Raw genomic sequence first — 14598 nt, forward strand, 5'->3', positions numbered from 1 at the left:
GGTGTGACACTGAAAAAGATGTGGAGATGCTGGCGTTGGACTGGGATGAGCACAGTAAGAAGTCTTACAACACCAGGTTAAAGTCCAACATGTTGGTTTCAAACACTAGCTTTCGGAGCACTGTTCCTTCCTCAGGTGAATCAATGAAGGAGCAGTGCTCCGAAAGCTAGTGTTTGAAACAAACAGGTTGGACTTTCACCTGGTGTTGTAAGACTTCTTACTGAAAAAGATGGTGGAGGGTGCTGGGGCATCGTTGCCCGCCCAGTGGTCTACTGAGCAACTTGTGGTCTTTTTGAATGCAAAGTTCCAGCAGCAGAGGCAGGAGGTCTCAGAAGACTTGTCAACAGTGGGGGAACCGCTTAGGGCAGCTATCAAGGGAGTGGAGCAGAGGCTGGAGATGCAGGGTCTGGCATTCCTGACGGTGAAAGAGTCGGTGGGAAAGCATGAGGACTGGCTGGCCTCATTGGAGGTGAAGATGGTGCACGTGGCAAAGAGCCATAAGAGGCTGAGGGAGAAGGTGGAGGATCTCAAGAACCATTCCAGGAGTCAGAATCTCCTGATCGTGGGGCTGCCTGAAGGGATCGAGGAGATGCAGGCCTCAAAGTATGTGGCGTGCATGTTTGAGACATTGGTGGGGGAGTGGGTCTCATTGGTGGACCAGATGAGGCTGAGTAAGGGCTGCGTGGGGCAAGTGTTCCACTCTGGGTGGATAAGAAGACGAGTGGGTGGCGATGCCGATCAGCAAGAGGGTGGCCTGTGCGATCGGTAGTATTGTAACCAATCCAGGGGGCAGGTTTGTGGTGGTTAGCAGGAAGTTAAACAGAACGCCTGCGGTGCTAGTGAATGTATACCCCCCACATTGGGTCGCCTGCAGTGCTAGTCAATGTATATCCCCCAAATTGGGACGATGTAGATTTTTTGAGGCGGGTTTTTTGCAAAGATTCCACACTTGGACACGCCGGCCGCTGATTATGGGGAAGGATTTCAACGCGGTTCTGGATCTGTCGTGCCCTAGGTCCCCGAAAGTTTCGGCTGCGGCAAAGGAGTTGTTGGGGCTTGTGGAGCATATTGTTGGGGGCGGGGAAAGGGGTGGGAGATCCATGGCGGCTTGAGAGGCCAAGGACAAAGGAGCTTTCGTTTTTCTTATGCTTGCACAGGGTGTACTCCCAGATTGATTTTTTTGTTTTGGAAAAGGCGTTGTTAGCGGGAGTAGTTGCATCGGAGTATTCAGTAATTGTGGTCTCTGACCGCACGCCACATTTGCTGGATTTGCAGATAGTACAGGGGTATGTTCAGTGGCCGGAGTGAAGGTTGGATGTGGGGTTATTGGCAGACAAGGTGATTTGCGAAAAGGGTGAGGGTAGGCATCCAAAATTATGTGGAACTGAACAATATGGGGAGGTTTCTGTCTCCATGCTGTGGGAAGCACCGAAAGCAGTGGTTTGGGAAAATACTGAATCTTCAGAGCAACACATCAGCTTTTTGAAAGCCAAACACAAATGTGACAATGTAGCACTGGAAGCGCAGCCACGATTAAGTTAGAAACACGTATAAATGCCTGGTATAAAATGCAGCGATAGAGCACCAATGAGGAGTTACAACACAGGATCACTGAGAATAAGGGGAGGATACCAAAAATGGGCATGTTTAAGAAAGCTTGACCTTCAGTGTACAGTGCTCTCCCCCCCCCTGTTCCTTTTTTATATCTGAATCTGTACCAACTACATCTTGCAATAAAATCAATTTAAGCCTACCACAGGACTTTGACCAGTAAGAAATTAAGATATCCTACAGGTGGGGGTATTTTATATTGATCCGGCACATAGGTAGAAGGTGGAGAGGGCTGAGGTTAGTGGAGGTCATTCTGAATATGAATGTGGTATCTGAGGAAACATTGCTAAAGGAGAGGCAGCGGCTCCAAATGGAGTTTGGGCTGGTGTCCACAAGGCGGTGGGGCAGTTGCGTAGAGCCCGGGTGATAGGCAATACGAGTAGAGAGAGAAAACAAGCAAGATCCTTGTACACCAGTTGAGGAAGCAGGCAGCGGCGAGGGGGATTGGGAAGGTGAGAGACAAGAGGGGCATGGTGGTATCGGAGCTGGAGGGGTGAACAGGGGTTTTGAGGTTTCTTTTAAATCGGAGGCTGTATAACTCAGCCTACGATGGAGGATGAAGGGGTGAAGTGCTTATTGGAAGGGTTGGAGTTCCCAAGGGTTGAGGAGGCAAGGAATTGGGGGCTCCGATTGGGCTGAGTGAGATGATGCATTGCTTGGGGTCAACGCAGGTGGGGAAGGCCCTGGGACTGAAAGTTTGGGTTAGAGCTGGGGCCCCTGCTAGTCGAGATGTACAATGGGTCGATAGGAAGGGGTGGTGTGGGGTGGGGGGGAGACAGAGTTTCTCTCTCCCCCCCCCCCCCCCCCTACTGTCTCAGGCCTCTATATCCCTCATTTTGAAGAAGAACAAGGACCTGGAGCAGTGTGGATCTGACTGCCCAATCTCGCTGTTGAATGTGGACGTAAAGTTGTTGGTGAAGGTGCGAGCAGTGCAGATAGAGGATTGTGTGCCAGTGATGATAGGAGAGGACCAGGCAGGGTTCAAGAAGGGGCAGCAGTTGTCAGCAAATGTTCGAGGCTGCTTAATGTTTTTTATCACGACCTCGGAGGTTTGAGAAGTGGGACACAGAGAAAGCGTTCGATCGGGTCGATTGGCATATCTGTTTGAGGAGTTTGTTGATTGGGTTTGGCTGCTGTACAAGGCGCCTTAGACGAGTGTTCGGACGAACAAGGTCAGCTTAGATTATTTTGGACTGCACTGGGGGACAAGGCAGGCATGCCCGCTCTCTCCAGTGCTCTCTGCCCCAGCGATTGAACCACTGGCAATGGCGCTTAGGGGGTTGAGAGTTTCTTTATACACAGATGACCTTCTGTTGTATATTTCGGACCCAGTTGGGAGCTTCGATAGGTTCATGGAGATTTGGACCGTTTTTCGGTGTTCAAGCTGAATATGGGGAAAAGTGAAGTGTTCCCAATTAATGCATGTGGACAGGAGGGGGGAATTGGCGCTTCGATTAGTGGGAGCAGGTTTTTGCTACCTTAGAAGATAGGTGGAGCGGAGTTGGAACCAGTTGCAGAAGTTGAACTTGGCACCATTCACATCTGTCCTCCGCCTCCGGGAAGAACCTGCTCATTTGCATTCCGGATAAGTGAGTTGTGTGCCACTTTTAACTGCATTAGGCTTAGCCTTGCACATGGAGGTGGAGTTGACCTTGTGCAGTGCTTCGCTCCAGAGTCCCCACGTCCTCCTCCCACTTCTCCCTGGTCTCATCCAGTTGGGTGTTGGCCTGCCTTAGCAGTCGCCCGTATAAGTCCCCACAGTTCCTTTTTCCTAAGATGCCCGAGGTGGTCGCGGGGTGGTCGCGGGTACGTCCTTGTTTCCCTTCGGAGGAAGTGTTTGATTTGTAGGTACCCAAGTTCGTCTTCGTCCCCCCCCCCCCCCCCCGCCCGCTGGAATCTTTGTCAGTTCTTTGAGCATTATTAGCCTTTTTGGTGTAAAAATCCCTATCTGTTGTCACTGTTCCCAAGTCCTGTCACCATCTTTTGAAGGTGGAGTCCTTTGTCGCCGGCGTGAACCTGTGGTTGTTGCAGATAGGGTTTTGTTGGACATTTCAGTTATCCCGAAATGCTGTCGCAGTTGGTTCCACGAGTGTTGCTACTACCACTGGGCTCCTTGAATAGGATGGGAGTGCCGCAATGGCTAGGGCCCGGAGGGAGGTACCCCTGCAGGTGCCCTCCTCCATAAGCACCCACTTGGCTTTTGTCTCCTTTATCCACCCCCTTTACTCTGTGCAGTCACTGCCCAGTGGTAATATTGCAGGTTTGGGAGGGCTAGGCTAACCATGGCCTCTCTTTGGGATCCTTGCATTCTTCCTGACCCACAAAACGCCATAATCAGTTTGTCCAGTGAATTAACAAGGGCCTTGAGGATGTAGATTGGGATGGATCTAAACAGGAAGACCCTGGGCAGAACGTTCATTTTGATCATCTGCACCCTCCCCACCAGAGAGAGTGGGAGTGTGTTACATCTCAGTAGGTCCTTTTCTACTTGCTCAGTTGACTGATCAGGTTCCACTTGTGGATTCCTGTCCAGTCATGAGCAATTTGGATTCCCAGGTCGCAGAATGTGTCGGGCCTGTTTAAACGGCAACCCCTCCAGCTATGCCCCTCCCCCATACGGGTTCAGTGGGAAGATCTCACTTTTGCTCAGGTTGAGTTTGTAGCCCGAGAAGGCTCCACTTTCAAGAGCATCATGATTCCTTCCATGCTGCTTCCAGGTCCGAGATGTAGAGGAGGTCATCCACCGAGCTATACTCTGTACTCTCTGTCTCCTCTCCGGATCCTTTCCAACCCAAAGCACGATCGCTAATGGTTTGATCGTGAGGGCAAAAAGCAGCGAGGATAACAGGCATCCCTGCATTGTGCCTTTGTGAAGCTGTAAGTACTTAGAGCTGTGGTATTTGTCCATACGCGCGCTGTGGGGTGTTATACAGGAGTTTCACCCAGGCAGTGAACCCTGTTCCAAGCCCGAACCGCTCCAGTACCTCAAGAGGTACTTGCATTCAAATCTGTCAAAGGCCTTTTCAGCATCCAGGGAGACGATCACCGATGGGGTCATGATCACATTCAGCAGACACCTGATGTTCGATGTTAGTTGTCTATCCTTGACAAAGTCCCGTCTGGTCTTCTGCCACCATCTCTGGTATGTAGTCCCCCAGCCTTTTGGCTAGAATCATGGCCAGTATTTTCAGGTCTGCATTTAGCAGAGAGATAGTCTGCAGAAACTGCATTCTGTCGGGTCTTCGTCTTTCTTGGGTATTAGCGCGATTGAGGCCTGTGCTACCGTAAGTGGCAGGGTGCCCCTCCCCAGCGAATCTGTCAACATATCCCGCAGGTGCTGTCACAAATGTTTTGTAGAAGTCTGCCGGGAAACTGTCTGGTCCTGGACCACTCCCCTCCTTCATGGAGCTAATATTCCCATTACTTCTCCCAGTTCTAGCGGTGCTTTCAGGCCCCATCTCCTATCCTCTACCACGACTGGCATGTCTAGTCCATCAAGGAACTGCTTCATCCCAGAGTCCCCTAATGGGAGCTCCGAGGTGTACAGCCCTCGGTAGAAGGTCTCAAACGCCTGGTTGACCTTTTCCGGCTCCACTGCTAATTTGCCTTTGCTAACCCTAATCAGAGCTATTTCTCTTGTGGCTGCCTGCTTTCTCAGCTGGTGAGTAAGCATGCGGCTGCCCTTGTCTCCGTGTTCATTCAGGGTCCCCCGTGCCTGGCAGAGCTGGTGCTCTGCTTTCCTAGTGGAGAGCAGGTCAAAGTCCATCTGTAGCTTTTTCCTCTCCACCTGGAGCTCTACGGTCGGGGTCTCGAAGTATCCACTTCCAGTATGGAGTCGACTAGCTGTTGCCTAGCCGCCTTCTCTTCCCTATCTCTAAGTGCCTTGCAGACACTAATTACACCCCTGATCACAGCCTTCAGCACCTCCCAGAATGTTGAGGGCGAGAGCTCCCCATTCTGGTTATTGGTAATATACTCGTCTATGGCCTGTGATATTTTCTCACAGAAAGCCTCATCTGCCAGGAGGACCGTGTCCAACCTCCATGGGGGATATTGGGCACAATCCATCTCCAACCTCGCATCCATATAGTGTGGAGCGTGGTTGGAGATTATGATTGCAGAATATTCTGCTCTTACTAGCCCTGGAAGCACTGATTTTCCAACTACAAAGAAGTTGATCCGTGAATAGACATTATGTACTTGGGAGAAGGAGAATTCCTTCTCCCCAGGGTGGGTGAATCGCCATGGGTCCACCACCCCCATCTGCTCTATGAATAGGGCGAGTTCTTTTGCCATATTGGATGTCTTTCCCGCTTTGGGGCTCGACCGGTCTGTGCATGGGTCCTGCACACGGTTAAAGCACTCCCACCCCCACAACCACAAAGTGGGCGCTGTGGCGATTGTTTACAGTTGGCTGTACAGAATGTAAAGAGAGAAAAACTTTAACACTAAACATTAAAAGTTTCATTCTGCAGGCTCTTCACCGCTGCCCCACTGCTGTTTTCCAATCCATTCTCTGTGGCAAACTTGTCCGGGTCGCAGGGACAGTGAAAAAGTGCTCCTGTCTAGATATGATCCAGAGCTTGGCTGGGTACAGCATTCCAAACCTTATGCCATTTCCGTACAGCGCGGCCTTCGCCTTGTTAAAGTTGGCCCGGCGCTTGGCCAGGGCCACCCCAATGACCTGATAAATCCAGACACCTTCCTAGTTACAGTTTTTGGACTGCCTGGCCCAGCTGTTCCCCGGTTTTGGGCTTGTGAATCTAACCCTTCCCACCAGATTGTCGAGGGGTGGGTTTCTCGTGCGGTGGGCTTCTCGTGCGGTGAGCCAGTCCCTCTCCTTCTGGCAAAGTCCGGGTTTCGCCGCCTCATGCGTCAGTCAGTTCAGTCATTTGCTGCTTGTTCAGGCTTTTTCTGCTCCAGGCCGCCATTCATCCTCTGGATTAGCTGCTGTATGGCATCTTTTCCTTCTTCTGTGTTTTGTTATTGGTGTGGGCATGGTTTGTGTTGTCAGTGGGCGTTTTGGGGCAAAAAGAGCCTATTTTGAAGTTTGAGAGGAGAGCCACCGGATGTGCGGCTTCTCAGCATATCCCCGTCACTGGAAGTCTCTTTCAAAACTAATCATCCAATTCTCTCTTTTCCAATTAAGGGGTAATTTAGCGTGGCCAATCTACCTATCCTGCACATCCTTGGATGTGGGGGAGAGACCCATGCAACACGTGGAGAATGTGCAAACTCCCCACGGACAATGACCCAGGGCCGAGATCGAACGCGGGTCCTCAGTGCTGTGAAGCAGCAGTGCTAACCACTGCACCACTGTCCCACCCATAATGGGATGATTTTGAGGTTCATGTGGGCGAGGAAGGAGGGGGGGTTCTGATTCCTGGACGGGGGAGCACACGGCTTCCCTCCTGACAGGGAATCAGGAGGGGGTTAGCTTTGCCGAGCTTAATAAATTATTACTGGGCAGCAAATATTACAGTGGCTAGGAAATGGGCAGTGGAGGAGCAGTTGGTTTGGGGGCGGATGGTGGTGGCCTTGTGCAAGGGGACCAGTTTGAGGGCACTGTTGTTGACGCAACTTCCATTCTTGTCGGTTAAATACTCCACAAATCTGGTGGTAGTATCAGCACAGAGGGTTTGGAACCAGCATTGGCAGCACTTTGGATTGGAAGGCAGGTCACCGTGGGTGGTGAATTGGGACAATCACAGGTTTGCACCGTCAGGTTTTGAGGGTTGTGGCAGGTGGGGATAGAAAGCTTTAGGTATTTGTTTGTGGGACGGAAGTTTGCAGATGTGGAGGAGCTGGGGACGTACCAGTTACCAAGAGAGAATAGGGAGTTTATTAGGAAGGAGGTGCCTTTGTTTCCGATGCTGGCACCCCTGGTGCGGCAGGATAAGTTTCTGTCCGAGGATGAAATTGGAAAGGACAGGGTTGCGGACATGTATGGGGAGCTGATGAAGAGGGCGTTTGCTCCCGTGCAGGAGGTCAGGTGCAAGTGGAAGGAGGAGTTGGGAGTGATGTTGGGAGCATGGAGGGAAGCTCTACGGAGGGTTAAGGTGTCCTCGTCATGTGCTAGACTAAGTCTTATTCAATTTAAGGTAGTGCATGTGGACCCGACATGATGGTGCCCAGGATGAGTCAGTACTTTCCAGGGGTGGAGAATAGGTGTGGACGGTGTGCGGTGAACTGTGTACATATGTTTTGGGTGTGTCCAAGGTTGAGAGGGTTTTGGAAGGCTTTTCAGGTGTAATGTCAAAGATTTTGGGAGTAGAGGTAGCTCCAGTCCGGCAATATTTGGAGTGTCGAAGGATATGGGAATGCAGGTGGGGAAAGAGAGGCCAACGTCTTAGCTTTTGCCTTCGTGATAGCCCGGAGGTGGATTTTGTTGTGTTGACAGGACTCAGAGCCGCTAATGGCAGGGGTGAATGAATTGGCAGAGTTCCTGCATTTGGAAAAGAGCCATTCGAGGGGCTCACTTTTGAGGGAAAGAAAACAGAGGTGGTTGTGGCATTGGACGGCAAGAAAACGTTTGACCGGGTAGAATGGGATACTTGATGGCAGTTCTGGAGCGGTTTGGGATTGGGCCAAGTTTTGTGGACTGGGTAAAGCTACTGTATAAGGAGCCGAGGGCGAGTGTCCGCACAAATGCCATCAGCTTGGAATACTTTTCTCTCCACCGTGGGACTAGGCAGGGATATCCTATGACCACCATTGCTGTTTGCACATCGCATTAAGAAGTTCGGTGGTATACAAAGGGATAGCGCAGGTGGGGGAAGGATACAGCATAGGGTGTCCATATGGGGGGGGGGTGAATAGAACATACATAGGGTGTCCTTGTATGCCGATGACTTGTTATTATACGTGTGGAACCGAGTGTGTCAATAGGGGGAATACTGGAGCTGCTTCAGGGTGTTTGGGTTTTTCTCGGGTTACAAATTAATTCATAAGTGTGAATATTTTGTGGTGTTTCAGCCGGGGGTGGGGGCAAGGGTGAAGGGGCTGCCATTTGTAACGCAGGGACTCACTTTAGATACCTGGGGGCGCAGGTTGCTCGTGATGGGGGGGGGGGGGGCTCCGTCGGTACAACATTTCTAGTTTGATGGGGAGGGTGAAAGCTGATCTGGCAAGGTGGGATGGTCTCCCTCTGCCACTGGCGGGTCAGGTACAGGCTGTTAAAATGAACGTGTTGCCATGTTTATTTTCCAATGCCTGCCGATTTTCCTGCCAAAGGCAGTTTTTTTTAGAGAGACCGAAGGGATGATTACCTCGTTCATATGGGGAGGGAAGGTGGCCAGAATTAGAAAGGTGCTACTACAGAGAGGAAGGCAGGCAGGGGGTCTGGGTCTTCCGAACCTGATGTATTATTACTGAGATGGAAGGAGAAAGGAATTAGGACACTAAAAGATTTATTTCTTGGGGGTCTTTGCAGGATGGAAGGAGCTGGGAGCAAAGTATGGGCTGGAACAGAGGGAAATATTTAGATACATGCAGCTTCGAGACTTTGCCAGAAAGGAGATAGAGCTTCCCGGTGGAGCTGGCCTCCACATTGTTGCTGGAGGAGGTGCTGACAACAGGGGACTGGAGAAGGCAGTTTACGGGGATATTTTGGAAGAGGAGACGGCACGCTGGAAGGGATCAAAGCAAAGTGGGAGGAAGAGTTGGGAGAGGGTATGGAGGAGGGGGTTCTAGTGTGAGGTGCTCTGGAGGGTGAACGCCTCCAACTCGTGCACGAGGTTGGGCTGATACAGCTGAAGGTGGTATATAGAGCACACCTCACGGGTGAGGATGAGCCGGCTCTTCGAGTGGGTAGAAGATGTGTGTGAACCTTGCCCGGGGGGGGGGGGGGGGGGGGGGGGGCGCGCAAACCATGTTCATATGTTCTGATCCCGTCCAAAGCTGGAGGATTACTGGAAGGAGGTTTTAGGGTAATCTCTAAAGTGGTGAAACTGGACCAGGGCCCTTGGAAGGCCATATTTGGGGTGTTGGACCACCCGGGTTTGGAAACGGGTGCGATGGCAGATGTTGTAGCCTTCGCCTCGTTGACCGCCCGAAGGCGGATCCTGTTGGGATGGAGATCAACCTCTCCACCCTGTGCCCTGGCGTGGCGGGGGAAACCTGCTGGAATTCTTGACTCGAGAAGGTCAAATTTGAACTGAGGTGAAGGATGGAGGTGTTCTACAGTTCATGGGTATTATTCATTATGCACTTTCCAGAAGTGGATTACATAGAACATTAGGGCAGGGAGGTGGTGTGTGTTAATGGTGACTATGGATGATTCCCGATTCCTTTTTGTTATTTGTTTATGTTAACATGCAGGCCAATGTTTGGGGGCTTGGTGGGAGATCGTTGTTATTGATATGGGGATTGACATTGCATTCGTTACTGATTATCGTTTATTGTTGGGTGTAAATTTGGGAGAAAATGTGAAAAAGGAGAATAAAAATATATGTTTTTTTTTAAAAAGGTGGCTGCTGGAATCAGTTGGCTTGTGATTTTGAATTGAAGAGTATCCTCAGAAATGGGGACAAAAAGCTGAGGAGAGGAGGAGGAGGGAGGAGTGGAAATTGGAAGCAAAGTTGATTAAATTTCCCAGTGCAGGTTTTGAGCCCTAGAAGGTTTAGAGGGGAGAAAGAGGTTTTCAACCAGAACTGGATGGGGGTCTAGAACTCACTCCCTGAAACGGTAGGAAAGGCAGAAGCCCTCGACCCATTAAAAAAAGTGTCTGGATATGTACCTGTATTTCTGTAATCTCCAGGGCTAAGGACCAAGTGCTGGAAAATGGGAGCAGGCTGGGTGGCCCATTTTTCAGCCAAAGGAGGAGACACGATGTCCAGAGTAGCCTTCTCGTCTACCATAAATCGTTTTACATTATAATGTTCTAAATATCTGAATAGGAGGAATGCGCAAGGACGTAAAGAGAGAGTGGGGTGTGCAGTACCTGAATTGCTCCTTATGAGAGCCAGCACAGATACAATAGTCCGAAACATTGCTATGATGCAGTGCTGTCTGGAGGAAATGAATGGAATTAAAAGTTCCCAGTAACAGCAAGTTCCGTCAGGTGGAGGAGGGTGATGGACGGGGATTGGTTGTGCCTTCAAGGTAGAAAGCAGTGGACGGGCCCCCAAACTATCCTGGAAGGGGTGGTGTAACAGGACGTCCATGGTGATGGGGAGATATTTAGGGACAGGAGGGCTTCGGAAGGGTTGTGGACATCGGTGGGTAGAGACTAAACAAGTGGAGAAAAAAGTTGAATTGGAAAAAAAAATCAGTTTCATGGGGCAAAAACAGACTACAGTGGCGGGTCTATGGACAGTCTTCCATACGGATCTTGAGTACGAGTCACTTATCAGCACAAGTGGGCTGTAGAGGTTTGAAGGATATGGTGGTTGGAGTGATGGGAGATGATTTCCAGAGGTCAGTAATGGTTTGGAAAACAATGACTCGATGCTTTTTGGTGGGGGCCCCATTGGGTTGGTGATCTATTATCTCAACTCCAGGACACTGCTGCATGAGTTTCACTAACATTGTCCGAGGCCCAACCATCTTCAGCTGCTTTATCAATGACCTTCCTTCCATCAGAAGTGGGAACGTAAACTGATGACTGCACATTGCTCAGCGCCATTCAGGACTCCTCAGATACTGAAGCAGTCCTTGTCCATATGCAGCAAGACCCGAATAGTATTCAAGCTTGTGCTAATAAGTGGCAAGTAACATTCATATTACACTAGTGCCAGTCAATGACCATCTCCAAAAGAGAATCTAACCATCTCCCCTGACATTCAATGGCATTGCTATCATTGAACCCCCATTATTAACATTCTGGGGGGCTAACACAGACCAGTAATGGAACTGAACTAGTCAGATAGTATGGCTATAAAAGCAGATCAGAAGCCTGAAAGTTCTGCCGACAGTAACTCACTTCCCGACTCCCCCAAAATTTTCCACCCTCTATCTGCAAAATACATGTAAAAAATGATTGAATATTCTCCACTTGCTTGAATGAGTGCAGAGCAGACAACACTTGGGAAGTTCAATACAATCCAAGACAAAGCAGCCCACTTGATTTGCACTCCGTCCACTTCCTCCACTACTAATGCACAGTGGCAGCATTGGGTGCCACATACAAATGCACAGCAGCAACGTACCAAGCCGTCTACAAATCAAGGATAGCACAGCAGATGCATGGGAAGCCCACCACTTACAAATTCTCCTCCAAGCCACATAACATCCTGACTTGGAACCTTTTCGAGTGTCACTTGGTCAACAACTTTGTTCTTGCTTCCTAACAGCACTATGAGCACCTACACCATAGGAACTGCAGCAGTTCAAGAAGCTCAACGAATTCTGCTCTTGCCAGCAATGCTCACATCCCATCAACAAATAAAAGCTCACCTTAGTAGTGCAGGTTGCACGCAGGGGCTCCACCAGCCTGTCTAACCTCTGAAGCACGGCACTGGGGCTAACAGCTGATAATCGCGCCAACATAATGAAAGTCAGCATCTGCAAGCCAGGAAGAAAAGTGAAATGTTAGAAGGAACCAGAAAGTAAAATTCACATTATAGGGTTAAGCTGAGAGATCGATTACCAGAATCTGATCAACACCTGTAAGTCAGGTTAACAATATATCCTTCCTTGTATATTGCTACCAGAGCATGAACGCAGCACAGAATGAAGGGACTTGCATCTAGATTCTTGGGGTCCTAAGATTAATTTCTCAGTCTCAAATCAGCTAATTTTGAACAACTTAACAGCAGAAACACACCTCTACTCGTCACCGCACCTCTCTTGTTCTTTGCTTCTGCCCGACATTGTGCCTCTGCCCATTGCCACCCCCGCTGACCGCCACTGCACTCCCCCACCCCCCACTGCACCTCAGCTTCTCACCTGCCCTTCGCCCATCTGTCCCTGCACCTCTGCCCCCCACCTAGCCAACTCTGCACCTCTGCCCATCGCCCGCCTGTCATCATGCCTCTGCCCATCATCTGCACAAAAGCACACCGTTGGCACTTATAGATAAGCTCATTTACCTTTATGTCATAATGATCCTTTAACCCATCTTCCACATGGTTCAGAAACTCGAAGATGTCCAGCCTGTCGAGGCAGCTGTCCAATAAGGTGTACATACATTCAAATGCAGCTTTCCTAATGTCAAGCCCATCATCTACCGTGTGTTTGAAAGGTCCCATTTCTACCTGAGAAGAAATGGAGGAGTTAGTCAGGAAACTCAAGGAAATTACACAAAACAGAAGTATCACAAGGATTAACATGGCGGGTGTGTAAATTAGAGTGTGAAGTTGCAGCAGACAAACTCAGATTTCATTATTCATTGCTGGACCACATCTGCTGTCATGGTATGTCACTTATCCGTCTTGTGCCACTCACACATCCACTGTGGCTCGTCTGCAACTGCTCAGTGATGTCCATCATCCAACTACACCAAGGTTGACCCCGCTTTCTGCTGCGTCTACTTAGTCAGCTCTGATAAAGTAGCTGAAATACTGATTTTTTTCTTTCTGGATATTTTTTAAAGCATTTTTATTTTGCTGTTGCAATTTCAAGCACCTCTTCATTTGTCTTGTGGTCTGCCTATGGAATTTGTAGCATACATCCCGTCATTCACATCTCAAAATTCTCTTCCACAGATCTTTTATTTATTGTCCAGGTTTCTGAGGCAGACAGGAATGCTGCAAACTTCATAAAATTACTTCTAATTATTTCTATCCTTTTTCTAATTTCAGCATCATATCCACCATCTTCTGTTATCATTTGTCCCAAATTGACAAACTTATCTATTTGTTCCAATGTGACACCATCAACCTCAATCTTCACTCTAGTTTCTTTGAATATACACCTTCTAACTGCCATTGTTTTTGTCTTTTTGGTCTGCACCAAATTCGTATCCTAAATTTCTAAAATATCTTAGATCAAGTAGAGTCTGTAGGGCATCATCTGATTTTGATGTTAGTGCGATGTCTTCAACATTCCTGCCTCCAATTTTTACCCTTGGAAGTACATCAAACTCTCTGAATATTGTTCTGTGTATAGGCTGAATATTTTTTATAACTGTATACAGCACTTTTGTCCTCCTGTCATCACTTGAAACATATGGGTTTGACCAACTTCTATGATGCTCTCGATTTGGTCCCAATAATTCTCGCATCTTTAGTATCAATGTCACATTTCAGCAACATGTCCATTTGCTTTTGGTGATAAACATGATTGATTGCTTTTTCATAGTCAGTTAAGCAGATGTAAATGTTCTCTTTTACCACTGGATATTTACTGAAGATTATTCAAGAGTTAAATTGTGATCCTACTCCAATCTAAATCCAGACAGCGTTTCACCAATTTTTGCTTCATGTGTCATTATTTCTTTCTATTTTGATTTTCAAGATTGCTTTAATGAGATGACTCATTAAGCTTATAGTTATAAATTGATTGCACATCATTGCTTCAGGTTTTTTAGGTAACTTAACGAATAACGAATGTCTTAAGCCATTTGGAATGTATCCTTTGGTACATATTTGATCACAAATTATCACTGTTATCATTTTAATTCTGTTTCTCCAACAGCTTTTAGATATTCTCTTGCTATTTCATCAATGTCTGGAGCTTTTCCTGTCCTCACCAATTTTAATACATTCTTTACCTGATATGTTTGGTGCATCATTTGCCTCCGCATCTTGAGGACTCCCTCGATTAGGATCATCATACAATTCACTTATATATTATTTCCATCTATTTGCTACTGAATCTCATTCAAACAGTATTTTACCATCTTTATCTTTAATGCACTCACTATCTGTTGTTATCTGTTGACGATTTCACATTCTTGCACATAACTCATTGTGATTTCTTTCCAACTCCAATATTTTAATCTCACATCTCGTTACACCATTTTTCTTTAGCCTGCTTACATGCTTTCTTTATTTTCATTTCAATTTCCTCATACTTGGGTGCGTTTCTTTTCATTTCTCTTTCTAT

At 48.3% G+C, this 14598-nt stretch overlaps 1 protein-coding gene across 1 annotated transcript in view; it reads right to left on the bottom strand.

The window, feature by feature from the left end:
* LOC119973157 (cullin-associated NEDD8-dissociated protein 1-like) overlaps positions 1-14598 on the bottom strand; it is a 55225-nt gene that overhangs the window by 2966 nt on the left and 37661 nt on the right. The window contains exons 13-14 of the mRNA XM_038810782.1: positions 12642-12806; positions 12007-12114 (exon numbers count right to left, since the gene is read on the bottom strand). Of these exons, the coding sequence (XP_038666710.1) occupies positions 12007-12114; positions 12642-12806 (273 nt within the window). The remainder of the gene's footprint in view (positions 1-12006; positions 12115-12641; positions 12807-14598) is intronic.

Source organism: Scyliorhinus canicula, chromosome 11 (genome assembly GCF_902713615.1).
Source record: "Scyliorhinus canicula chromosome 11, sScyCan1.1, whole genome shotgun sequence".
In the NCBI taxonomy this organism is placed as follows: domain Eukaryota; kingdom Metazoa; phylum Chordata; class Chondrichthyes; order Carcharhiniformes; family Scyliorhinidae; genus Scyliorhinus; species Scyliorhinus canicula.